Source organism: Culex pipiens, chromosome 2 (genome assembly GCF_016801865.2).
Source record: "Culex pipiens pallens isolate TS chromosome 2, TS_CPP_V2, whole genome shotgun sequence".
Classification (NCBI taxonomy): domain Eukaryota; kingdom Metazoa; phylum Arthropoda; class Insecta; order Diptera; family Culicidae; genus Culex; species Culex pipiens.
In genome coordinates this window covers 213,043,276-213,071,050 of record NC_068938.1, presented here as the reverse complement: position 1 = coordinate 213,071,050, position 27,775 = coordinate 213,043,276, and the positions used below count along the sequence as shown (strand labels likewise).

Below are 27,775 nucleotides of genomic sequence, written 5' to 3'. Positions count from 1 at the left end.
AGTTCGGGCAATTTTCAACATCATCGTGACTTGGGAACGTCCAGTGCACCGTGACGTGACACAGTGTTCGAACTGTTTGCAGTTTGGACATGGTGGAAGGAAATGTTTCATCAAGAGTCGTTGTGCAACCTGCGGAGATGAGCACAAAACTCAAGCTTGCGAAACAATCAACGAGAACATCGAAGCGAAATGCGTCAATTGCGCCGGCGAACATTCTACCAAGAATCGAAGCTGCCCAAAACGTGCTGAGTTTGTAAAAAATCGACAGCAAGCGACGACGAGGCCCCAACCAAATCGTCGTAAAACACCACCAGCACACACGGACGTGGATTTTCCTGCTTTGGCGTCACCTGGAGCGGGATTTGTTCAAGTGGTTCCAAATCTGCAGCCATTGCCGTTGAATCAGCGGCGAAGAGTTGCAGAGAATACAACACCTCCAGGCTTCAGTCAGCAACCGAGGGAAAACCAACCAACATCAACGGGTGAAGGCAGTAGTGACCTGTTTTCACCACAAGAACTTTTGAACATTTTCATCGAGATGACAACAACACTGCGTGGTTGCAAAACTCACCAGGAACAAGTAAGAACGCTTGGAGCATTCATCTTAAAATACAGTTCGTAGTTTACTCGTTCTAGTGATTTTGAATATTTCAATGAATTTATTTTTTTAGTTTCAAGTTAGGATTAGTTGTTAAAGTGATTTTTACCCAAATGTATTCGATTCAATGCAATAATGTAAAACAATTTGAAGCAAATAAAATAAATGTGACCAGTTAATAATAAAACGAAAAATACAACAAAGATGAAGAGCATTAGGCCATACCACTTAGAATGTAAATGTAATTATTATAAGAATGTTCAATAAAGACATATTTAATTTCAAAAAAAAAATCAAAAAAGCTATCCTTGTTTAGATTCGAGTGCAGATTATCACCAATAAATAGTTTGGAGCTAATTCTATGACTTTAGGCATAAAAAACATAACAAATATAATCAAAACTTAGATTTAATGACTGTTTAAAAAAAAATCCGTAATTTAAAAATATTTTTCCCGTTTCCCGGGAAATTCAAGACCCGGAAAAATTGGACACCCTAATTGTAAAATTTAAACAGAAACAACTCTTTCGTCTAAATTAGTCTACAACCAACTTGCAGAAGTTCCAAAATTAGCATCAAAAGTTCGCTCACCAAGCAACTTCAAAGCGCCCGCAAATTGGTGGAAAATCGGCAAATTGTTTTCGCCACTCGCTTTCCAACGCTCTTGGAATAAAATAATTCACTGACTTGTAAAACCTAAAAAAGTTGCCATTCGTCCTAGTCGTCGTCTTCGTCGCTCCATCATCGTCAACCACTCCAACGTAAAAGAGTTACACGGAAATGCTGCTATTTTTGTTTCTGACGTTCTTGAGCCGCCCGTTTCGGCACGGCGAGAATATGACGGAAAATGTTATTTTTTTATTTATCCTGGCACCACCACAAAGTCGCAGTGTCTGTCAGCCAGCGGGAAATTCAATTTACTGAGTGCGATGATGGGGTTTTTTCGTGGATCGACAACGTCGGGGAAATCTCACCCAGCTGAGGGAAAGCGACGAAATTTTAGGGCCAGGGAATATAATTTTCCAACCAACTTGCAGATCGCATTGCTTTTTTGTGCCCGCTGCTGTTCTTGGAACGCTGATTTTATGGTTATGGAAAAAGTTTCGATAAGTTGTGGAAAATTGTCGGGACACTGGAATTTATTGACGGGGATTACCGGGGAGGGTGGTGGTTTCGAGTGGCGAGTTCCACGCATCGATGGTGGGAAAAACCATTTTGGCGGCGAGAAATGATGGCTTCACTTATCGATTGCATATTTTACAGAATAATACTTGGTGATTTCAAGGTTGTAACATGTTTTAAGGATGCTTTGAATAAAATTTCCTGAAGATTTCAAAATTTCTGTTTAAAATTAATCTAGTTTGTTTTACGAATCAACACATTCTTATATCTTTTCGTCTTTATAACATTCTTCAACATTTTTACTCAAAATAATGTGCAACAATGTTTTGGTTTCCCATATCACATAAAGTTGCATAGCTTCTTCTAACTTCACAGTTCTGGGACTGTGTCAAGTTCAAATCGTAAAGTCAACAGCTGATCCATTCCTGAGCATTACTCAACAGACAAACATACAAGACATTGTAGAGAAGCCCCAAAACATTACACGCTGTTCCGAACGCAAAGTTTACACAAGAGCCTGGCTAAGAAACAAAAGCTCTTCCCGACATGGTTCAGTGAGTGTGTGTACCGCGCGAATAATAGACCAACCACTTGATGCAAGAAAAGTTTATCCTTTCGGGGAAATGCTCCCGCGAAGAAGCGTACTATAAAACGCACACAGACTTACACATACACTAGTTGCAGAAGAGTTGTTGTGTTGTTTGTGCAGTACACCATCCACAGCTGATGTTGTACAATTGCATCCTTTGTCTAAATATTTTCGCCAGATAAGCCAACCGAGCTGGTTTCGTTGCAATAATATGCGAATGGGGGCTGACGGCGTCCTTTGGGAAATTACAAACATTGGAAAGTACGAATGAAGATAGTGCGAAAATTCCAATGTCTCAGATGGAGTTGACTCAATGACTCAGTCGACTTTTTCAATGTCAATGTCTAAATTTGAAAATATTATAGAATTATCTAGAAACTCAATAGCAACGTAGAATTCTATCAAAATTCCGTAAAAGCTTTTTTTTTATTTGAAAGGAACTTTGTCATTGCATTCCCTCTCTTTCCCTCCCACTAACATTTACACACAAGATCCTCTGTAATCAAAATGACTTTAATTTTTTTTAGTAAAGAGCACCGTGTTTAAGTCATAGCATGTTAAATTTTTTGCATTAAAAACAAACTTCATACGGCAAAAATATTTTAAAGAGATATTTACCCACATTTTATTATATTTAAAAAAAAATCTGAAAAATAGTTTTTCTCAATGTAACTTAATGGAAACGATTGGTTCTGTTTTGAATGTCAAAAATGGTTAAATTTTCTGCTCTTTTCAATAAAGATAGTTTCGAATTTTAGAATCAAGAATAATCTTTTAAAGCAAAAAACACTTAAACATAAAAAATTATTTATTTTATTGAAAAGAAATGCATTGAAAAAGTTTAATGATTTTCATAACCAGCTAAAATATTTAAAAGAAAATTCACAAATATATGTATTTTCGAAAACGTACTAAAATTTTACAATGAGGGTATCACATAACCGGGAATTTTTTGTACATTTCGGTAAAACATTTTTTTTGAAAAAAAAAAGAACTCAAAACTTTCACAAAACTGAGCGTTTATAAAAAAAGAACATTTTTGCCTTCCTCACCTCACTGAGGAAAGGCTTTAAAATCACTCGAAAAATGAACTTCTTAAATAGGCCTCGTAGACCCACCTTCACGTATACCTATCGACTCAGAATCAAATTCTTAGCAAATGTCTGTGTGTGTGGATGGACGTAGATTTTTTTTCCTCACTCACTTTTCTCGAAACTGGCTTGGCCGATTTTGTCCGGATCTGTGTTTTTAGATCCGTCTACAGATCCATAGGGCATATTTTCATACCATTATGTTTAGTAAAGTACTTCAAAAGTTATGCTAAAAAAACGATTTTGACTAAAGTTCGCAAGATTGTAAAAAGGGTGGTTTTTGTAAGAAAGGCCGTAATGCTATACATTTTTAGAAAGGTATTTGAAAGACCTTTCCAACGAGTCCAAAACACTACAGATTCGATAACCCTTTAAAAAGTTATTAGCACTTAAGTGTTATTTATGCACTTTTTGGAGGCCGGATCTCAGATATTTTGATGAAAACGTTGATCTTTCATGCGACATATCGTTGGATAGGTAATCAAAAGACCTTTCCAACACGTCCATGACATTGAAGATCTGACGACCCTGTCAAAAGTTATACGCACTTAAGTGTTATTTATGCACTTTTTGGAGGCCGGATCTCAGATATTTTGATAAAAACGAAATTTGAGGATGGCACCAACCACCTTAGGGTGGATTAAGTAACGTTTTTTAAATTATAAGCAAATTACAAAATCGAAGTTTTGTTTATTTTTTTAGTGTTTTTTCCGAAAAAGTATTAATTCTTTTCAAATGTATGAAAAATTACTAACCATTCGATACCCATATTGATATAAATGAAATTTGTTGTATTTTTTTCTAAAATTTGTCGTTTTGTAATTTTTATTATATTTTCAAAAAGAGTTTTGTAACATTCGAGAGGTGTGAGAATTTTGTAAAATGAAATGAAAAAAACTAAAATTTTCAGTACTTTTTCGAAAATACGCAGGTTTGGAAAAAAAAATACAGGTTGAATTATTTCGTTCGAATTGCATAAAAAATTACCAATCTTTTAGTACCAATATTGTAATAGGCAACTATTTATTTTTTCGGAACTCCGATGTATTGTAAAATTATGAGTATTTAAAAAAATGTTACTTTCGAATTTTTATAACTAAAATTTCGGTAATTTATTCGAATTTTTTTTTGACAAAAATTGTAGTTTATTTTCATAGTTATGATCTATTTAATTTATAAAAACTTGAACATTCAAAAGTTTTCTGATAAGTGTTCTGATAACTTGTCTTATTTTGATTTTGAATGAAAGCTAGAATCCCTCCAAAGATCTATAAAATCTTCAAAAAACATTGAATTTCAAAAATACAGCAAAAAAAAACGAGAGATAGGGATTACATAAACTTGGAAAAAATATTTGCAACTGACTAACTAAATATTTGATTTATAAATTTAAATCCTTTCAATGCCTTTATGGTCTAAAGTTTACACAAAAAAACAAAACCCAAAAAAAGGTTTTATTATGACATGAATCCCTTTTTATTGTTTCTCAAACAAAAAAGTATTTTATGAAGATTTGGCCTCTATGACGCACTAATTTCAAGCGTCTACTCTAGTGACCTTTGTTGCCAACAATCCGTGCAAGCGCTTTTCATTTTAATCAAGAGTCGTAAAGCAAATTTTATGCTTATTTTCCAGTTGAGAAATGACGCACTCTCGACAACAGTTTACTCTGGGGCTTATTCTAACAGTATATTCAGGACGCAAAACCCATGAAAAAAAAAAGAAAAAAAAAAACGTGGCGGTAATTGTACGCTTTAACTATTGTTGGTTGGCACTATTTCGGAACAACAACGCTCTAGCGTTACGACGTGCGCTCTCGTGGTCCAAGAGTTATTATAATGAAATTTTAATGCTACGCTGAAGGGCTTGTGGATGTAGCGTTCTGGTCTTGGTCCACAGTCGAGGTTGGGAAAGTAGCCCACGTGCAGTTCATGAAGACCAGACCAGGCTAGTTCATGTAATCGTGATGAGTTTGTTCGCGCTGCACACTGTAAGTAATGAGGAGTAAGCACTATATTAGCCTTAAATAGGGCTATAGAGCTAATATGGTATTTTTGTGCAAATTTGATCGACTGAACTAGTATGATTTTTCGCTGGGAAATTTGAAATTTTCCACAGTTACCCCAAGTTGGTCACACTGCCGTTTCAAACTAGCCAACATAATGCATTTTCCCACCCATTTTGAATGGGGTCGTGCACGTGCACAAACTGCCCGTATTCATGCTTGGCTGCGACTGTGGCCTGGCGATGATGGAGTGCTGCCCCGATGGCCAGCGGGGTCCTCTCTCCTCCAAAATAGGCTAATAAAACTCTATGTGTGTGTGGTTTAGAGGAGGGCAAGAGAAGAGGAGGTGGGCATGATGATAAATTCTGGACAGGATTAAAAGCCAATGCGCCTCCAGGTGTGAATGCTGGCAATCTGTTTTTGTTGGTACAGGCCGGGGTCATTTGGACATGGGTTGTGACATATTTTCAGCCTGCGGTGATGAACACATTTCAGCATGACTTTATTACAATTTGCTTTCTACAGACTTTTGTTTGGATATTCAAGTTCCTGTAGAAAAACTCCAACTTCCACACAAAAAAAGCTTCAAAGTTCACTTCACACATCCTTAACCCGCACACCAACTACTTTAAGCGATCCATCAATCCTTTCCGTTTCCTTCCTGGTTGAAAGTTATAAATTGTTTCGTGACATGCTTCCACCATGAATCAACCATCCATCCGTGCTAGCTTGGCTGCTTGCTCCGTGCTCATGAAGCGTTCCACGTCCGACGACGATCTTTTAATACTTTCATCCGGAAGATTTACAGTTCCAACCCTGCCCGGGCCCCTCCGACGATTTTCATGCGAGGGGTTTCGTACAAGTTAATCCCTCCCTCTCTCTCGCAAAGACTGTTGAGTTGAATTTATGTGTCCATCTCGAATCCGCGCGCAGAACATTATTGCGGAAAACCCCGAGCGGATGTCTTAAAGTATCCTGTTTATTACCATCCCACCCTCCCCACTTTGGCTGCTCTCCTTAAAGCTTCGACGGGACCAATTCAGGAAGAAAGCTTTAGTAGCTCTCGTCAGAAAGCACGCGCCAGACGGCGGAGCAAGGATCAGAGTCAGAGCAGGAAGCAAAACCGTGTCAGGGAAGTTGTTTTACGCTGTAAAATGTTTCTTCTTGGAAATTGAGGCAGGAACGGAATAATCGATGTTCGTCATGTTTTTTGTTGTTATGTTTCAAGGAAGATGATGTTTTCAAGGTTGATACACCTGCCGGTATGAATTCTTGGAAGGCTTCGTCTTAAGTTTTTAGACATGTTTTGATTTTTGTTTTGGTTTGGTTATTGAAGTGACGTATTTTGAACTGTACAATAGGATGTAACAAAAATGACTTTTTGGCGGGCATTCAGGGGTTTGTTCCGGTGTGCATACTGAGCCCAAATCCCAAATATGAGCTTGATTGGACGTAACAGGAGCTGGCACTCCGCCCTTCAATTTTAAATGGGATTTAACCCGTAAAAATACTTTTTTTCAAAAATGTCTATTTTTGAGGCACTTTGGCCACCAATGCGTTTGCCAAAAACATCACTGGCGTGTAGGCCAGATCCTTGCGCATCTTTTGGTATATATAACATTGAAGTTTGGAGCACCCTGGAGCTCGGTACAGACCTTCAAAGTTTGGCATTTTTTCGAATAATCGGCACCGGCAAAAAAGATATGCGTCGCACCTCGCGACGCCCGAGACGCCATTTGATTTTCTCAAGATTTGGCCAAAGTGGCTCAAAAATATACATTTTTGAAAAAAGTATTTTTACGGGTTAAATCCCATTTAAAATTGAAGGGCGGAGCGCCAGCTCCTGTTACGTCAGATTTCAGAAAATATTTTGAATATAATTTGACTTTTAGTCTTTTATTTTTTTTAAGCTCATGCGTAAGATTCAATACAGCAACATAAAAATTGATGTTATTACTTAAGATTCGGAAACGCTTATAAAATATTGAAAGTGACATTGTGCTTTGGTTTAAAATATCAATACATTCTATATCACTTTTTTTTATTTTCTTGTTTGGGTTTTTTTGTGTTTTGCTTTTTTAGAGTTTTGCATTTAAGCATTTTTAGTTTTTGGAATACCGTCATCAGGGGTGACATTAAGTCTGGGGGTGAGATTGGGTCATACAAATTTCTGCATTTTTGTATGACGCAATCTCACCCCCCAGACCCAATGTCACCCCTGTTGATGGTTTATGTTTTTTTACTCTTTTGCTTACTTGTATGTTTGCTTTTATGTAATTTTTTTGCTTTTTAATTATTTAACAATTAAGCATTTATACTTTTTAGATGTTTTGTTTATTCTCTTGCTTTTTTGGTTTTTAGAATTTTTGCATTTTTTGTATTATGCTTTTTTGCATTTCTCCATTTTTGCTTTAATGTTTTTTTTTCGCAATTTCACAGTTTTGTATTTAATTAATTTTGCTTTTTTATTGTTTTATTTTTCTGCTATTTTGGTTTTTATAATCCTTTGCTAAATAATGCTAAACATATGTGGCTTTATTGCATCTTTGAGGTTTGAGGTTTTTTACACTTTTGCAGTTTTGATATTTTTGTTTTTATGTTTTTTACTCTTTTGCTCTCATGAAAGATTTTTTGCCTTTATTTGCTGTTTTTTGTTTTTTTGGTTTTTGAGTTTTCGCTACCTTTGGATATTGGTTTTTAGCTTTTTGGATTTTGGATTTAGTTTTTTGGTGTTTTGATTTTTGGATTATTTGTTTATTTCTTGCAGCGATATAATTTTTTACAGCGATGTACAAATCCGTTTTGCTATGCTTTGCTGTTTGTTTATTTTTTGCAGTTTTGTTTTTTTTTTAATTTTTTTTTAATTTTTTTTCCCTTAAGTTTTATTGCAATTTTTTGATTTTCTTGGTTTGTAGCTTGTTTGGTTTTTGATTTTTTTAGCTATTGGAATTTTTGCATTTTTTCTTTTTGCTTTTTTGGTTATTGCAATTTAGGCATCTTTCCATTTTTGCTTTTTTAATTTATTATTTTTTGGCTGTTTTATAGTTTTGCATTTGATGATTGTTTCGGTTTTTTTGTGTTTTTAAATCTTTTGCTTTTGTATTTCTAGACTTTTTTGATTGGGTCCTATAAACATATGAAACACAATAGCTTATAGGACCTTTTAAAAATACTCTAGATTTCTGGCTTTAATGCTTTTTTGTTTTTTTTTCTATTTTACAATTTTGAAGTTTTGCATGGAAGATTTGGTTTATTTTTATTTTACTTTTATGATTTTTTACTTCTTTGTTCATGTGAATATTTTTTTTTTAATTCTAGCCTATTTTGTTTTTATTTTTTTTGGTTTTAGAATTTTTGCTGGTTTTTGCTTTTTTTTCTTTTGGATTTTTTTTAATTTTATGTCTCTTTTGACATTTTTGTATCATTCCATTTTTGCTTTGTTGTTTTTTTTTTTTACTTTTGAATTTTGCTAAACAACTACGAATTTTTGGGTTTTTAAAGATATTTTTGTGTTTTTGATTTTTTACACTTTTGTTATTGGAATTTTAGCATGTTTTGTTTTATGGTTTTTTGCATTTTTCCATTTTTAATTTTTACTTTTTTGATTTTTTTTTTCTATTTTACCTTATTGAATTTAATTTTGTGCTCGTTTTTTGTTTTGTTTTTTATACTGTTTTTTTTTTCTTTTGGCGTTTTTACAATTTTGATGTTTTATTTACTTTTTTTATTACTATGCTAGCTTTTTTGCACTTCAGATTTTTGAATTTTAAGTAATTTTGTTTCTAATGTTTTGGTTCTTGCATTTTTGCTTTTCTGAATTATGTTTTTTTGTTTGGTTTTTTGGATTTTAGCTTATTTATTTGTAAATTTTTAGATCTTAGTTTTTTTGCTATTTGCTTTTTGCTTTGAATGTTTTTTTTTTCTATTTAATTTTTCTTTTAAACTTTTTTGGATCTTTCCATTTTTGCGTTTTATTTGATTTGGTTACTTTTTAACAGTTTTGTATTTTTTTTGTTTTTTATCATTTTTACACTTTTACTCTTTTGCTCATGTGACTTTTAGTTCTTTTTTGCAGTTTTGGATTTTTAGATTTCGTTTTTTGGTTGATGGTTTTTTGCTATTTAGTATTTTTGGTGTTTTGGTTTTTAGTTTTGGAAATTTGTTTTTCTTCTTTTTTGAATTTTTGCTTTGGTTTTTTTAATTTTTTCTTTGTTTGGTTTTTGGTGTTCGGATCATTTTCTTTAATTTTATAGCTCTATGTTTTTTGTCTTTCGCCCAAGGTTACCTCCTTTTTTAAAGTTATGTTGATTTGTTTTTGTGTTTCAAAAGTTTTTTAAAAATACATGCCTTGTCTTGGAAAAGTATCATTTCTGGATATATTCCACTTATTTTATCTTCAAACAAATGTTAAAATATTGAATCAAAAATTAGTTTGGAAGCTGCATTTTCTACAAATCTGTATTTGTACTTGATGAACTATTAGTTTTTAAACATTATCTAGTTTTATTTTTGTGGTTAGAGTAGTTAACAAATTGATTCGGAATTTCAGCAACAGTTACTTCAATCTTCTTTGGGTTTCAAAGCATACTTATTGGAATCTTTCCAATCTTTAAAAAAATACTATGAGCCTTAAATCTTGATTAACACTTTAATATGAGGTTTATGGACTCTTTCGAAATGTATTTGCCAAGTCCAGATCTTTTAAAAAAACAAAGCTACAATGTAAATTTAATATAAATAAATTTTGCGTTATGGCTTAATATATGGAATGGGTTAATTTTCCCCTAGAGTATCCATTCCTTACCATTCCACATGACAAGAATAGTTTCTTTAATGTAAATAAAATATACAATGTAGGCTGAATTATCTTTCCCAAGGCGTACACGCCTGATTTTCCAAATAATGACAAATTAAAAATTTAGATTTAAGAAAAGAGTTAGAAATATACATCTGAGATTTATTTTTTGTATCAGGCCAAACTTTAACATTGTTGCATTTATTTTAATTTCTGTTATGTGCGGTTGCTACTCTAAAATTTTCTTAAAATCGAACTTTTGCTAAATCGTTCAACGCCAAAAATAAACTCAAATGTCAAACATTCAAACTAAAAATCATTCAGCGCTTCACGTTCAGTATCATTCATGCCAAAAATTAAATTTTAATTGCCAATCAACATTTATTGGCATGTCGAACGAGCATTGGCACAGCTTTCGATCCGAAGTTTAAACAAAAAACCCCGTCGATTTTCGAAGTGCAGCACCTCTCTATTGCAAAACGGTTATTGGATGCTCTCCGCCGCCGTAAAGTCCATTAACCGAACAACATACTCCGCTTGCTTTCGAAGAGGGGGCGAGCTTTTGTGCTAGATTTTAAAATTGAGCTAGTAAAACTTTTACGAGCCTGGGGTGTTGTTTTCGCGCTCGATTTGGTTCCCCAGGTTTGGGCTTCGATTTCGTGCTGCATCGTGGATGCATTTTTATTTTAAGTTAAGAGTCGGGATTAACTCAACTAGTTGGTTTTGGAAGCTCTGTTTGAAACTTTTGCGGTCAGCTTATAGAGTTCTCAATTGCATAACACTTATATTTGCTTGCAAATATATGCATAACTTATATTTGCTTGCAACTAGCTGCCAATTGTTCAATTTTGTTCAATAGTCAATAGGTCGTTTTTTTCCCTGTCCCAGATTCATTAATTAAACCTGTCCCTCAGTTTGAATTTCAATAAAGCTACCATCATATTGATGGTTTTTCATTCATCTAGCACCGACCTGGTTCTCGAATGTCCTTTCGCAGTGTTTTTTTTCGTCCAGCTGTAAACCCTTGATACTGTTGGGAAAAGGTTGTTTCAATACAGGAAAAACATTCCCCGAAAACTGGAAGGTCCCAGGAAATGAATGTTTGCCCGAAAAATATTTGCTCGGTCGTTTTTGCCGAATCATCCGGAAACGGTGTGCCGAAAACTGTTGCTCTTTTATTTATGAAAGTGGGCGCTTTGCTGGGTGGAAAGTAGTTTCATATTTGAACGAGTTGTTTGAATTGAGTTCTTGATGAAAAGTTGAACAATCTCATTCAAGTGATAAAATTCATAAATAAATAAATACAAAATGAATAATTGAAGAAAATGTTTGATAAAAAAATCTCAAATTTTAAGTCTCCCATCCAACCAACAGTGAAACAAAACAAAACACGAATAAATCGGATTACCACGCTGTCCATCGATCAGCTTAGACTGATACTCGTATCCTGCTGACTTTCCCCACCCCGAAGCCAAGCCTCAGAGTTTCCGACTTTGCAACGATGCAACTTTTGCGGCAAATTCTCCACAGACAGACACATCATCTAAATTTGCCAGCCAATCGAACCAGTCACAAGCGCACCATTTCTGCATGAAATATTGGCTCTAATGCCCATTTTCCAACTTGTCGAAGCCGGAAAATTGACGAGAGCTAGAGCGAGTGGGGTTAAATGAAAGACAAGGATGAGACAGGATTTGAAGCAGCGCACACATTCATACATGCGATTCATCACTGTCAAGCGATGATGCATCGCGAGAGAAGAGCTTTCTGTCCATTGGTGGATTAATAGGGTGATGAAATTACAATAAAATAGTGATCTTTTTAGAATTGATGTTTTTTTTTTATTAAATGATTTTATGGTACAGAGCAAACCAAGGTTTTGTTGTGTTATTTTCTTTCGGAGGCTGTATCTCAGCAATTTATTGAAAAAACATCGAATTTGAAAAAAAAAATGTAAGAGATGAACAAGATTGGTCAAGAATAAGTAAAAAAGCCCCGTTACCGAAATCAATCGAAAAAAAAAATTTCATTATAAGTGACTCGAAAACGATATCGATACATTACTTTAGGGTTGAAAATTTGATTTAACATCTAAAAAAAAAAATTCGGCTTTATTTTCACGATTTTTAAAAATCAAGACTTTTTTGAAAAATTGCCAGCACTGCCAAATGAATTATGAATCTAAGCATTACATAGTAGATAGAGTAAAAAAGAACAGATGACCTCTTATCTTTTTGCTGATTCCTTAAAAAGTTGTTTCGTAGTGAGCAGTTCCCAAGAATTTAGGAAATATATATTTTATTTGTATTTTTTATTCGGCCCAAACTTTGTGAGGCCTTCCCATTGACCACAGAAGCCATTTGTGACATTGATTCACCTATACACATCTTCATACAATTTGTTCAACTTTTTAAAGAATTTGCTGATCGATTTGGTATCTTGGGCAAAGTTGTAAATACTGATGATGACTTTTCAGAAAAAAAACGTTACTTAATCCACCTTTAGGTGGTTGGTGCGTTCCTCGCATTCATAAAGTGAACATACTACACAGCCTCAAAAAAGTGTATAAATAATACTTATTTTAAAAATATCTGAGATCCAGCCTAAAAAAAGTGTAAGTGTAAAAAACACTAAAGTGCTTATAACTTTCGATAGGGTGGTCAGATCTTCAATCTTTTGGGCTTATTGGAAAGGGCTTTTGATTACCTATCCAACGATATATCCGGACAACTTTTTCATCAAGATATTTGAGATCCGGCCTAAAGAAAGTGTATAAATAACACTTAAGTGCTCATAACTTTTAATGGGGTTGTCCGATTTTCAATCTTTTAAACGCATTGGAAAAGTCTTTTAAATACCTTTCTAACAATATATAGCATGACGGGTTTTCTTACAAAAACCACCCTTTTTACAATCTTCCGAAGTTAAGCTTAAATCGTTTTTTTAGCAAAACTTTTGAAGTACTTTTCTCAACTTCATAATATTAACTAGGGTCTTGTGGGACCCAAGACGGATCGAATGAGACTAAAACGGTCCTAATCGGTTCAGCCAGTCCGGAGATAATCGTGTGCATATTTTTCGGTGCACGGACTTACAGACATACACACGCACAGACATTTGTTCAGAACTTGATGCTGAGTCGATAGGTATACGTGAAGGTGGGTCTACGAGGTCGAATAAAGAAGTTCATTTTTCGAGTGATTTTATAGCCTCTCCTCATTGAGGTGAGGAAGGCAAAAATTAAACGCGGAAAAATCTGCCAATCTTTAAATCACAATTAAAAAAAATTATAATAATTATTATTTCTTAAGATTTGAACTCTTTATTTTTCTTTTTGTTAAGACAAAAATCGGCAACAATTCGCAACTCTGGGCAAAAATTTTAGTTATTTTTTTGACTTCTGTTTTTAATGTTCAATCGAATGCTGAAAATGTTTTTTTTATTTCGAATTACTGAGAATTTCACAAAATTGGACAGTTATTTCCAAAGATGCAGCCTTGCAAAGAATACAAATTCATAAAATTAGGGTTATCAAAGAGTCATCCTATTTGACTTTATTTTTTAAAAGAAGATATATCGGCAACCATTCGTAAATTTTAAATGAAAAAAGCGAAACATTTCGTCGCTTGTGTGCTATCTGCTGTAAATAGATAGGACGTGTCACAAATGATACACAATGGACGATTTGTAAAGTTTTCAGATTCCAAAAATTTTGATAACTATTGAAAGTCCCTAAATATGAATTGTTCGAACTTTTCAAATATTTGGTAAGAATCCCCTTCGCAACACATCGAAAATTTTAAAAAGTTTAATAATACGGATTTGGGAAATTGATTTTTTTGAAAAAAATGTGAAATTGAAAACCGTCAAAAACTTATTTTTCCACGTACACTTTTTTCTCTTAATAGTTCTTATCAACCCACAACTTTGTAGAAGACACCAAATGGATGATGAAATTTTTTCAAAAGTTACAGATTTTCTAATATTGTTGAAAATTATTTGGTCAAATATTTTCGAATATTCTTTACTCATAGGGAAGGCGTAGAGAATTGCTCCAGTGAAAAAATAAAATTATAACTAATATAGAATTTCTGTTTATTTTCAATCGCTTATTATGTTGTTGCTGGTAGCAGACAAATCTAAATAATAAAACAAATTTTGTGAAACGTTATTTGTGAATTTATGTGCTTCATGCTAATTGAAAACAAATTGTGAACTATTTCTTTTAATAAACATGTTTTGAAACACTACAAATATAGTTTTTTCGTTTATATCAATGAACAATTCTATAGTTGATAACTTTCAAATTATTATCTTTTTCTTAAAGCTAATAGTTTTCTCATAGAAAATCAAAAAAATAAAGGAAATTGTACACCAAAATGTGGGAAATTATTTTTCTATTTTCGATTCTGACATAAGTTTTTCTTTTAAATGTTGATTTTGAAGGTTTAACACATGTTTTCAATAATCATAGGCTTACGGTACTTGTTTATAGGTAGCTAGAGGTGTCTTTTAGCTTTGCTACCAAATGTTTAAAATTCTTCAATTGAAAACAGTGTTTTTGCTGATTATTGACGTTATTTTGTTGTGAGTTTTCAGCAGAATGCCTATGTTCAATAAAAAATAAATAATAAGTTCAGTCATGAAAGAATGTGTATTTAAAAAAGTAACTTTCTTATCAAATATGTCACACATTTGGAGTTATGTGAATTTTGGTAAAAAAAAAACTTTCTTAATTTTGAACAACTTTTTTTTATTTGTAATTTTTTTGTAATTTTTATTTTGAGCTAAATTTCCAAACCACCACAAAAGCGTTAAAATTATATCATAAATTATATAAGGCTGGTACAAATTTTATTAAAATTTTTTGTCTCCCACCCCCCCCCCCCCCCTTCAAAGACGACACGAAAAATCAGGGGCCAAAAAAATATTTTCCAAAGTGCTTCAATATTTCAATGAAATTTTGAGTGCAATCAGTTGAAATCATTTTAAAATGCATTCCCTTGCATTTAGAATTACTTTAGCCTTTTTGGGTTGATTTAAAAACCGTTAGAATTTTTGAAAATTTTCGATGTTTACTATCCCAAAAAAAAAATTCTCAAATTTTTGTGCTTTCGTCCAATTTTACATTTTTTGAAAACTAATGATTGCATAACAACTGAATAAGTGTAAAATGCATTTTAAAAAACTTTTTCTATGGAAATGTTATAACTATGGCTTGTTATTTAAATATTTATGTTTTTTTTTTGCCTCCCCATTCGACCCCGGCCAGAGCCGAGGGACAAAACTTTGAAAAATATTTGCATTGGCCTAAACATGTTCTCAAAACCGGTCCAAAAACGGAGTTATTGCTCGAAAATCACGTTTTTAACTAGTTTGGAGCACGCTGTAGCTTATGACAGGAGGAAAATAGCGCCTTACTTCCTTCTGGAATGTTTTAGAGAATTTTCTCAATTTTAACGATATTGTGTTGGTTTTTTTTAAACAGCAGAAAATCTAAAATAAAAAAAAGTTTTAGATGTAAAAAATCTCATACAAAACCAAACCTTGTTTTGAAAAATCAACCAGTTTTTTTTGTTATGCTTTGTGTATTTGCATAATTTTCATTGTTTCTAAGAGAATGGTTTTAATTTTATATCGCTTTCAAGTTGATTTTCTATTATTAAATTGAATAGATCTTCAAACCAACGTAGCCTGATTATTTTATGGGAAATCAGAATTTCCTTAAAAATAAATCTGTATTTTATCTGTATCATGTCAAATTCGAAGCCATAGAAGATTTTTTTAGACTTTTCACTACAGATTTAATCTTTTCAATCATGTTAATCAATCATTCAATTACTAAATTATTGAAATTTTTAAATTAAATCATTTTTGAAAAATCTGTATATACAGGTTTTTGTGATTTTTGGGATCAACAAATCTGTGTAATACAGATTTATCTGTATATCTGGCATGGCTGCTTCAAACTCACATCACTCTAATCAACCGTCAGCCATCACCATTGCCGAGGAGCGGGAAAAGCGGTTATTTGAGTTGCTCGATTATGCTCCGCTGAATAAATCGTATCGAATCGAGATGCCACTTTTCGCTGATACCATCACTCGAACGACTGTACAGAGAGATACTGTCAAGTCGCTATCCGATGGCCTGGAGGGAAACTTGCCCAGAGAGAGCGTGAGAAAAAAAGCACCAAGCTTGATCGGATTGTCGACACACACGGGATAGCCGCAAACTATACAAAATTGATGGGAAAAAAGCTCCCAAAGAGTTCCGGACAATGCGCTTCCTGGTGCTGCTGCTGACGGTGCGACAATGTTTCACAATTGAATCCTTCCTGATCGTTGATGAAGCTTCGGGGGGTTTGGACGTAAAAAAGTGTTCTGATGCCACGTGTCGAGGTGGTTTCGATACAGAAAAAAGCTTCAATTCAGTATGACACAACATACAATGCATTCAACCCGTTTTCTTTTTTCGACGAGCTCCCCTCAAGCAAATATTCAATTTCGATTAATAACACAATCGTTTCTTCGTTTTGGTCGTATCGAGAAAAACTCGATACCTCGCTCTTGAATGTGGAGCGACCACATCGGATTGAACTCAAGTGTAAATGGATCTTTTGACGAGGATTGTGGACACGTGGCACACAGAAGAGGTTTCCCGAGCCAGCTGCTGCTGTGTACTACATCTTGGATCAATAAAATTTCATTGAACGACATCGACTGAAGTTTTGTAAAGGTCGCACACACACACAAAGTGACTCCATTATCGGGATCGTAATAGATTTTCGACGGCACGCTTCGAGTGCTGCTTGATGGCTCCAAAGCTCTGAAGTTGGACCACCACCTGGACTGGCTGGAGTGGATTTCAGATTTTGGAGCAGACAATCTATGGAGGTCAATGATATTTTTAAGGGCAACCTGTGTTGACTTGAAGGTTTGGGGTCAAGATTATCAAGATTGTTCAGCAACCTTGGGACTAATAAGGACAAAACTTCAAAGAAATTTTTAAAGGAATGGAACTGAACTTTTGTTGATAATTTCGACACAAAAAAAAGATCAGCTTTCCAGGATAAAAAATTAAACAAGAAAATACTATTGTAAGCCACTTTCCAACAGGTTACACTTCAGCGAGTCCTTTTTCCCCTTCAAAAGAGCTTAGATTTCGTTCAAATGACTGGTCAAGTAAAAAAAAAACACATCCCACAAATTGGAAACCATCTCGTCTGGTTTGACCCAGTAAAAAAGGAACACCAGATGTAGAAGGTCCTCGACTAAAACACAACCGAGTGAATCTGAAGGAAACTACAAAACATTGATAGGAAAAAAAAGTAAGGAGAGAAAAAAACCCTCAGGGAGACTGAATCCAATGAAGAAGCGGTGCATCGAACGGAAACCAACGATTATGTTCTCGAGTGGCCATCAATTCTGCGGGAAAATGGAAAACCCGGCTTCGACAGAAACCACACACACGCACATTCCGAAGGGGACGAAAGGGCCACTTTGGGTTACAAGACGAGCTTGAAAGAGGGAAAAATTCCACCAGTCTGTGGTGACAAAAACGATGGGTTAACGTTGAGGAGTTTGTTGGAAATTTGTGGCGGCTGAGTGGTTGGAAATGCTCAGCTTTAAAACAACAGAAATCAAGTAGAACATGATTATTTCATGATTTTTAAGTGAAATATGTTTTAGTTCAATGAAAATGAATAAGATTAGTGCTAATTAAAAACAAAAACATATTTAAAATCAAATACCGAAAACATTTAAAATGGTCCAATTAAAAGGTTCTGTTATTCAACAATTGTAATAATTTCTATAATTTTAAACATTTTATCATGTTTCAGCGCAAAAATAAAAATTTTGAATCGAAATTGAGATGAAACTGATTTTTTTTGCTAAGTATTTTGAATTGTTTTGACGTAAACTGTCTTTAATAGGTGTGTTTTATTGTAAATCTCTAGCCAAGAAATCTCTTTTTATACATGGTACATATTATTTTTAATTTGAGTGTCTGTTTTTTTTAAATGACAAAAAAAACTCATATGAGGTTTTAAAACCATTAAGTATAAATTTGAATATGCAAATGAATGACAGTTTATTTTGATAAAACAAATTTCATTAAGTTTTTTTTCATCAATTTTATGATAACTCATAACAAAGGTAACACTTAACCCTTAAAATAAAAATATATAATTTTAGTAGAATATTTCTTGTGCTTATTTTTTCAATATTAAAAGAGACATATTCCTTCATAATATTGAATTATCAAATATGTCAGTGTTTATGGCCTGACATTTTGTGCATTTAATTTTTTTATGATTTGTATTTTTAAGTATTCATAATTTATTGTTTAATAATTAATTAATACTTCGATGGTTTTCAGAGATATTTAACATTGTGTTATTTGATTAGGCTGGTACAAATTTTATTTGAAGTTTTTGTCTCCCCTCCCCCTTCAAAGCTGACCCGAAAAATCAGGGGGCAAAAAAATATTTTTTCAAAAATCTTCAAAATTTCAATGGAAATTCAAGTGCAATCAGCTGAAATTAATTTAAAATGCATTCCCTCGCGTTTAGAATCATTTTTAGCATGTTTGGGTTGATTTGAAAATCTACTGAATTTTTGAAAATTTTCGATGTGAACTAGTGTAAAATGCATATTAAAACACTTTTTCCATGCATATGTTGAAACTATGGCTTGTTATTTCAATATTTATATTTTTTATTTGTTTCTCCCCCCCCCCCCTTGCTCTTGCCAGAGTCGAGGGACAAAAACTTTGAAAAATCTTTGCATCGGCCTTAAAAGTTAACAATTTATCTTAACTAAATTTATATTTAATTTAAGCTTTCTTCAATTAACAAAAAAGGAAATTTTACTATTTATGGTAACATAAAATAGACCAAATCAGTTTTTTTCTAAAAAAGAAAAAAAAAACAAAAATATTGTTTGGTATTTTTTTGCTTTTATATTTGAAACCTGGTGATTGTTTTAAATTTTAGCAATTTTTGTTAATTCAGCATAATTTAGAAATTTTCTCCGATTTTGAAAAACTTGGGTGAAGCGATTAGTTTTGACCTTTTTGGTAAAACAATTATACACTTCAAGTTGAATATATTTTAGGATGATTATTACCTCCTATTTATGTAATTTTAACTAAATTAATCTTTAAAAAAGTAATAGTGAGTAGAAAGTGACGATACATTCACTGGTTCCGATAAATTGTTAATTAATTTGTGTTAGACCGTTGCAAATATTTATCAAGGTTTTGTCGCTACCCTTACCCCCCTGAATTTGACTCGAAAAATCTGGAATCAAAAAATATTTCTTTCAATGAAAATAGACTGAAAACAATTCAAAATACATTTTCCTACATAAAAAAAAAACACTTTAAGGCTGATTGAAATGTAAAAAAAAATTCTTGTGAAATTTTGCTATACAGTACCCCAAAAGATTTTTTTCTTTAAAAAATTCGACCAAACTGTAATTTTTTTAAATTTAATTATTGTAACATTTATTTTTATTGCGATGTTGAAATTTTTCGCAACGGCCTAATTTAACACCAATAAATGGTAAAATTTTCTTCTGAATTTAAATTTTTACACATTTGTTAAGGAAAAATTACATAAAAAGAGGTAATATTTATTCATTAAAAGTTAATCCTTCCAAAATTCAAATCAATTTGAATAATTTCATCTTATAATGATATTTTTTAATGGATAAAAGGAGACAATTTTTGAGCTGCAGTGCAAAATTGATGATGTTTTTTGGCTAAGTTATGATTCATTGAATATTTCGAGAAAACACACAAAATATTTCCAAAGCTAAAAAAATTGGATGTAAATTTCATTTGCAATCGAAAACAGAAATTTTGATAAGTTATGCAGTTTTAGAGTTACAATCTTTTCCTTTGATTTTTTAAAAATAAAATATTTCTACCTGGTTTTAAAAATAGTGTCCATCTCATAAATTTTTAAAATCAATTGTGGCTGAAAAATTTCTATAAATTTATTTGTAGCGTTATTGATCTGATCCATGGTAGCTGGAAATATAACCTTGAATAGAAAATTGAGTTTATTCTGAGTACTACCAAATTTGCAATAATTTTTCAATCAGAAACTTTTAGAAACTTTTGGTTCGATCTTAAATGTAAAACATGAAACCTTTGGGATTTGTTTTCATTTGCAAAGACTTTTTTTGTAAGGATTCCAAAAACACGATCAAACGATTTAAATTAAAGTGCCAAAAAATACAATTAATCCCATGCTTTACTCGTTTCGTATCAAGCAATGAATTTATCACGGTTAACTTCTTGCAAATCGCTCAGCCTTAGTCTTCTAATAATAATGTCTATCCAACCAGCCTTGAGGCCATAATGATATCCAACCAGATCCACCCGAGCAAACTTTTGCTTGAGCTATTCTTTCTGGTAGCCTTCCGAATGCTCCGAGAAAAACGGATAAAGAAAAGCTCGCTTCCGGGAAATTGAGATTTGCCGGTTTTGTTTACTACAATTCTGATGCGAGTAAACAGCAAGGTTGAGGACTCAAATCTTTTCGTAGAATTTCATCAATCTGAAGTTTCAAACAGATTGTGAGGTGTAGATTTGCTGGTGTTTCCTGAAATTGATTGCGTTAGGAAGGTCGATGTTGTTTGGAAAGATTAGTCGAATTAGGTAGATTTACACAATCTGAGATTTTTTTTTTCGAGAAAACTTTTTCAGACCAGTCATCGTTTTTGCTGATATCTTCGCATGAAAAGCAAACAACAGACGAACAAGAAGTAAGCTTACCGGTTATTGTAGTAGTTGGACTTGTAGTACGGCGGGTGCGAATCGAAGACGTAGTTGAGGATGGGCCCGGTGCTCTTGAGCAGCTTCCGGTGCTCGTCCACCGGCTTCACCACCATGGCCGGCGTCGTCGGGTTCAGGTTCATCGAGTTGATCGTCCGATGTTTTTGCTGCTGTTGAGGTTGAGGTTGGGACTGATGTTGGTGCTGGGGCGCCGGAACGCTAGGGGCCATCGTACTACCGCCGCCGCTGCTACTGCTACTGCTGGTCTCCGTCGTCGTCGTCGTCGGGAGGAAGCTGGCGGAAGAAACGGTGGCCGTCGTATCGAGGACATCACCGGCGTCGTTGTCTTGTCCCGCCGCAAGGCTTCGTTGTGTCGATGGATTTGTGTCCCCGTCTACAGGGTGATGGTCATCACCGGATTGTGGAGACTGTTGGCCTGGAGGAAGAAAAAGAAGAAGAATAAAAACGGGGTAGAATAAAAGTACACGACTTGGACATGGAACTCCGGACCGGAGGGACCGGAGTTGGCAAATAACATCCGAACTTGTTACGGGACAGTAACATTTGCTTTTTGTTTGGATGGTTCGGAGCCGTAATTCAACTGGAAGTGGATTGATTGTCTTGCGTGTGTGATGGCTTCTGGCGTGGGACGTCTGAGTGGGGGAGGGGGAAATGTGTCTCTTGAACTCGAAAATTCCGAGTGGAAACGCTTTGGCAAACGGACTAGAGCTTGAACATGGAAATTCATACTGCAGTTCAGCGTGTATTGAGATGAAAAAAAAAACTCGATAATAAATGTCCCATTTTTAAAATTGGAGTCTGCCCAGTAACGCAACAATATCCAACTTCAGGTTCAACTTGTAAGAGCTGAAAAACTTTTTTTTACAGCACAGGAGAAAGAGCTGAACGCTGCCAACTTTGTCGCTTTACTCTGGTATGATTTTTCTGAAGCAAAGGCAAACGCAATTCCGAAAAAAGTAATTTCTTGTGACGTAACCTTAATCTTTGTGTACAATTTCATATTTAACAATGAAAGCTTGCAAGTTTGAAAAAAAAACTTCAAACTTTTCTTCACTGCAAAAAAAAACAAGTTCTCCCCTTGAATAAATGAGCTCGTTACGCGATGACACTGATATTGAGAAACGAGCGCCAGCGCGGCATGGCCCAGCAGCTGGATAATTTATCAAATCTTCATCCGCAGCGAAGCGACGATGATGGCCAGGCTCAGGCCGCAGGATTAAGTTTTTGTTCGACAACCAATTTAGAAGTGGCGAGCAAACTTCGTTTGCGGTGCGGTAGCTGGTTCTTCTGATCGAACCCATTTATCGCTGACAAGTGGAATTCAATGCTGGGCATAAATTAGGAGTTGAAGCAGAGGCGTGTCTTTTTTAAGTTTGCATTAAAATTGCTTAAGTTTGCTTAAACAAATCCATGATTTGAATTTTTGAGTTTAAAGCAAGTTTACTTCAAAGCATTTAATTGTATTTCATAATAAATATTGTTTTTTATATATGTTTTTTCTCAAAATTGGTTCAAAAATTCTGAACCTGGTATGAATAGAAAACAATTTCAATTTTTTCACAAAATTGCTTTTCAAATTCCATGATCCATTTTTTTTAACTCTGAAGTTATTGTGAATATTTTACAAAAAGATGTTTTGCAAAGATTTGAATTTCTGATGGCTGATTAAACTAATTTTCAAACATCTTAAAATGTTCTTAAGAGCGAGTTTTTCACCAATGTGTAACAGGTCGTATCGAGGAGCTCCGATTTGGATGAAACTTTCAGCATTTGTTTGTCTATACATGAGATGAACTCATGCCAAATATGAGCCCTCTACGACAAAGGGAAGTGGGGTAAAACGGGCTTTGAAGTTTGAGGTCCAAAAAACCTAAAAAATCTTAAAATTGCTCGCATTTCCGTCAAACTTCATCAATTCCAACTCTCTTAGATGCATTCGAAAGGTCTTTTGAAGCACTTCAAAATGTGCCATAGACATCCAGAATTGGTTCCACTTTTTCTCTTAGCTTTTGCAAATTACTGTCAAAAATGGATTTTTTTAAATCCTTAATATCTTTTTGCAACAGCCTCCAACACCCATACTCTTATAGGTCAAAAGATAGGTAATTACATGGACTATAAGCCTACGGTGTTAACTTTTTGGCCAATCGCAGTTTTTCTCATAGTTTTACGGTTTTTCGAGAACAAACATTTTACAATGTTAGTTTTTGCCCTGTAGGCCGTCATTGTGGCACTTTTTGGTCTCAATTTTGTCATATTCGGAATCCTCGGAAAATTTCACGTAAGTTAGAAGTATTGGAGTTGTAAATTTGATTTAACAAATAATTAAATAAAACATTTTTGAAAAAAGAAATAGATCTTATTTACCATGTGATCAATACGTCAAATGCTGTATCAAGTAGGCGAATATCTGTTTTACCCCTAATCCGACAAGATGTTAAAAATATTTTATTTCATTCTAAATGGCATTTTTTCCAATCAAATTTACAACTCCAATACTTCTAACTTACGTGAAATTGTCCGAGGATTCCGAATATGACAAAATTGAGACCAAAAAGTGCCGCTGTGGAAGCCTACAGGGCAAAAAACCAACGTTGTAAAATGCTTGTTATAGAAAAATAAAAAAAACTATGAGAAAACTGCGATTGGCCAAAAAGTTAATACCATAGGCTTATAGTCCATGAAATTACCTATCTTTTGACCTGTGTGAGTATGGGTGTTGGAGGCTGTTGCAAAAAGATATTCAGGTTTTAAAAAAAATCCATTTTTAACAGTAATTTGCAAAAGCTATGAGAAAAAGTTAAACCAATCCTGGATGTCTATGGCTCATTTTAAAGTGCTTCAAAAGACCTTTCGAATGCATCTAAGAGAGTTGGAATTGATGAAGTTTTAAGCAAATGCGAGCAATTTTAAGATTTTTCATGTTTTTGGACCTCAAACTTCAATGCCCGTTCCCCCCCACTTCCCTTTGTCGTAGAGGGCTCATATTTGGCATGAGTTCATCACATGTATAGACAAACAAACGCTGAAAGTTTCATCCAAATCGGAGCACCTCGATACGACCTCTAGAACAAACCGAGCAATATTTACAAAAACTGCCTCTTAAACAAATCCATGAATTGGATATTTAAGTGTTACGCAAGTTTACTTTAAAGCATTTTATTGTGTTTCAAAATTATTATTTTGATTCATATTTGCCTTTTTTAAAATGGTTAAAAAAATCATTTTCAAAGATTGTATTTCTAAAAAATCACGAAGTTGCTTTTTAAATTCTTTATGTTCAATTTGTAATTTCAAAAATTCTGATGTATTTGTGAAAGTTCTTTGTCAAGATTTAGATTTCTGACTGTAGGTAACCGATGTAACTAGTTTTCAAAAATCTAAAAAGGTTCCAAACTTGTTATGTTTTTATTGGCTCAGAATTCTGAAAAAAATGTGAAAATGGAAAAAAATATCCCTATTTCCATAATATGAAGTGTAGTGTCCCTTGGTCACTACAAAAGTAGTACCGTATCAAACATCTATTGTGTCCAATTTAGGTAGTAATTTCCCTGAAATTATGGCAATTAGGTTCGATATTCAATGTGTCTCAGAGATCGTCCTCTTTCACCACCGACAGTCGTCGGATACAGTCGGGTATTGTAATCGGTCCGGATATCAATAAAGTGTCGTATTGAAAAGTAAAGCGTGCATCTTTTGTTCATGTCTGAACATTACATGAAGCAATTTAGGTTATACGATTTTGCTAATAAAATAAATGATTTGTTCTTGAATCATTTAATGCTTTGCTTGTAGAAAAACATTTATAAAAATTGTTTTCTTATAACAAAACATTAAAGAGCTTAAAATGATTTTTAGACCAGGGAAAGAACATTTGGAAGGAAGTAGAATTTGAATCGATTGTTTTCTATATATTTCATAAATGTAGTTTTTTCCAGATAAGACCAGAAAATTTCATATTTTTTTTTGCATTGAAAATTGAAGTTTCCTCCCCTCCCTCCTTAAAAAATTACCAAAAAAATCATTGTTATTCACTAAAACTGGAATTTTCATTGAAAAAACTTACCAGTAAAATCGAAATAAATCAGGATGTATTGTATTGCGTGTATTTGTTATCCCCCCCCCCTCCTTGACCCCTTCCAGAGCCGAGGGACAAAAACTTTAAAAAATAGAAAGATAACAAAAAAAAAAGATATTTTTTTACAAATTTAGGATCACCGAGCGTTACAAAACGTCAAAGTATTTAGCATTAGTTCATTGCTATTTTGTAAATTTTTCATAGAAGCATAATTTTAATGATGTATGCACCATTTCGTGATCTTTTATTGTCAAAATAAAAAAAGTCAGGCTTGAAAATTTGTTTTTTTAAATGTTTTTTTTTTTTGTCAAAAAATATTAATTGTACCTGTTGGTTTAAAAATAAAGTTTTTTTGCTTAAATATTAGTATTTAAAATTTAATAAAAAAAATTGCGTCAATCTATCTTATATGGCAAATTTTGAAAAATTTTGTATTTTGCTGAAAATACGGAATTTTTAGATTTTTTGTGAACTTACACTTTTTAACATACTGCATCATCAAATATCTTGGATTTTTTAGCTGGGTTTTTTTTTTTATAATATGATTCAAATTATCGTATCTTGATAACGATAATAATACTTCAAGTGAACAAGTGAAGTTTTTCCGAGGATATTGCATAATCGATTTTGGAATGTAAAACCTATTCATTATGATTTTTTCGGTATTTTTGAAAAAAAATAAATACTTATTTCAGATATTTAAAAAAAAATAAAATCAAAAAAATATCTCTTATCCAATATATTTTAGTTGTTTATTCGTATAATAAATTAATTACTTTACTCCGAATAGACTAAAATTACTTCAAAAGAGAGAAGACCTAAGTCGAGGGTGGGGCAAACAAAGAGATAAAAAAATTAAATAACGGGTCATGGTTTCAACATTTGAAACATGTAAAATATGATTATTAATGCAGAAACATTGTTTCCGATTGTTTTCAGTTAATTAGACTACTATTTTCATAAAATTTTGATTTTGAACGATTTCTTGGTAGCAATGTTTTAGGTTTAGCATTGCAAGCACAAGGTGATAGGTTTGATTCCTGTCTGGCTCGAAATAGTCAGATTCCCTTGAAATGGGTAAGATCTCAAATCATAATACTTTGTTTGTATTTTTTTTTCAATTTCCAGTAATAAGAATCTTTCAAACTAAATGTGTCTATTTTTTAATTAATTTTTATTTCTTTAATTCCAAAGAGCAACATTTTTTATCAGCAGTATCTTATAAATTTTTATATATCTTTATTCATTAATAATTAGGTACTTGATAAAATCATAGTTTCAGTTGATTATAAAATTTAAAAACTGCGCCTCTGCGTCCTCCGGTCATCATTCCCTCGGAAAAACGAAAAAAAAAATCTGTCCCATTTCTCCACATCATCGCTCTATCCGAACGCTGACATTGAAAATCACAAATTTTGGCCCCAGATTCGCACTTGGCTCATTTTTTTGTTTTTTTCTCGCGTTGACCCTTCCGCGCTCAAAATATGCAAGTTTGCAGTGAAAATCCCATTTGGAACCACTCCAACATGGGGAACGGGGGGAGGACAGCTCGGAAAATGGCAGCCATTTTCGGTTTGCAAGTTGCAGATAAAAGGCATCCTCCTTCCCCCCCCCCCCTCTCGACCGGTTTGGCCAAGCAATTCCGGAAGTGCTATCATAATTATAATTTATGAATGAATATTCGCTGCTTTTCGCACTGCATACATATCAAAGAGCGTTGTTGCACAAACACACTTGAAGTTGAGTGGAGGGAGAGACGGGGGGAGGAACATTTCAAAAAGGCTAAAAGAAAAGTTCTCCCCCAGCTTTTCGCGCCATTTTCCAGCAGGGGGTTGATTTATTGTTTCATTGAAGGGGGAGAAACAAACAAAAATAATGCGCACAGCATGGAAAATAAACTGCGGTGTTGGCGCTACTCTCCGCCAGGTGGTGCTGCAGTTGTTGAAGGGGGACAAGTGGGCTGGGTATTGTTTGTTTGGAAGCATTCGTGTTGCAACAAAACTTGCTAATTGAGAAGTTGGCAAACTGGAGGCACCCACGTGGAAATCTGAACAAGCTGCTGCTCTGTTGGCGGAAAAAAGTTTCTGGCGAGGAAACTTTGTAGGTATAATGAGAAGGATGTTTGCTGGAATTAAGTAGCAAAATGTGCAATTTGGAGTTGTTTGAGTGTATTTCCTCGGGAAACTGGAAGCCTTTTAATCTAAAAGTTTGTGAATCTTCAAGTTGATGTAATGGAAACTTAATGTAATATCAAATTTCTGTAATAGCCAAGTCTGCGCCAAAACCGTGCCATCAAATTAACAGATCACCCCCAAGGCCACCAATCTACCCTTAATATCCTGCGACAATCCCTGGCAAGTAATCCGCTTGCCATCAACCAGCTCAGCAATTCGGGGGGGTGGTCGCAATTTTACGACAAGGACAAGGTCAGGACCGTCCGTGGTTTGGAATGTCGGGGTTGATTGGGTCCACGCCGTCCTAATGCCGACTTATCATCAAACGCTTCCGCTTGGCCGCCGCCAGCACCAGTGCAATGAAGGTTGGTTGGTCGGTCAATGGGGCGGAAAAACAGAACCGATGCCCAGATGCCACGTTGGCCGTTTTTCATCTCTCGACGACCGGCGGCACCCTCTAACGAGCAGGCGGGAAATTGATTGTCATCGGCGGCTGGGGATTTTCCCACAAAGTA

General features: G+C 34.1%; 1 protein-coding gene across 1 annotated transcript in view; it reads right to left on the bottom strand.

Moving 5' to 3' along the window:
• The window catches only part of LOC120421974 (uncharacterized), a 207,688-nt gene that overhangs the window by 71,220 nt on the left and 108,693 nt on the right, over positions 1-27,775 (bottom strand). Inside the window, exon 3 of the mRNA XM_039585284.2 lies at positions 20,988-21,423. Coding sequence (XP_039441218.2) covers positions 20,988-21,423 — 436 coding nt within the window. The remainder of the gene's footprint in view (positions 1-20,987; positions 21,424-27,775) is intronic.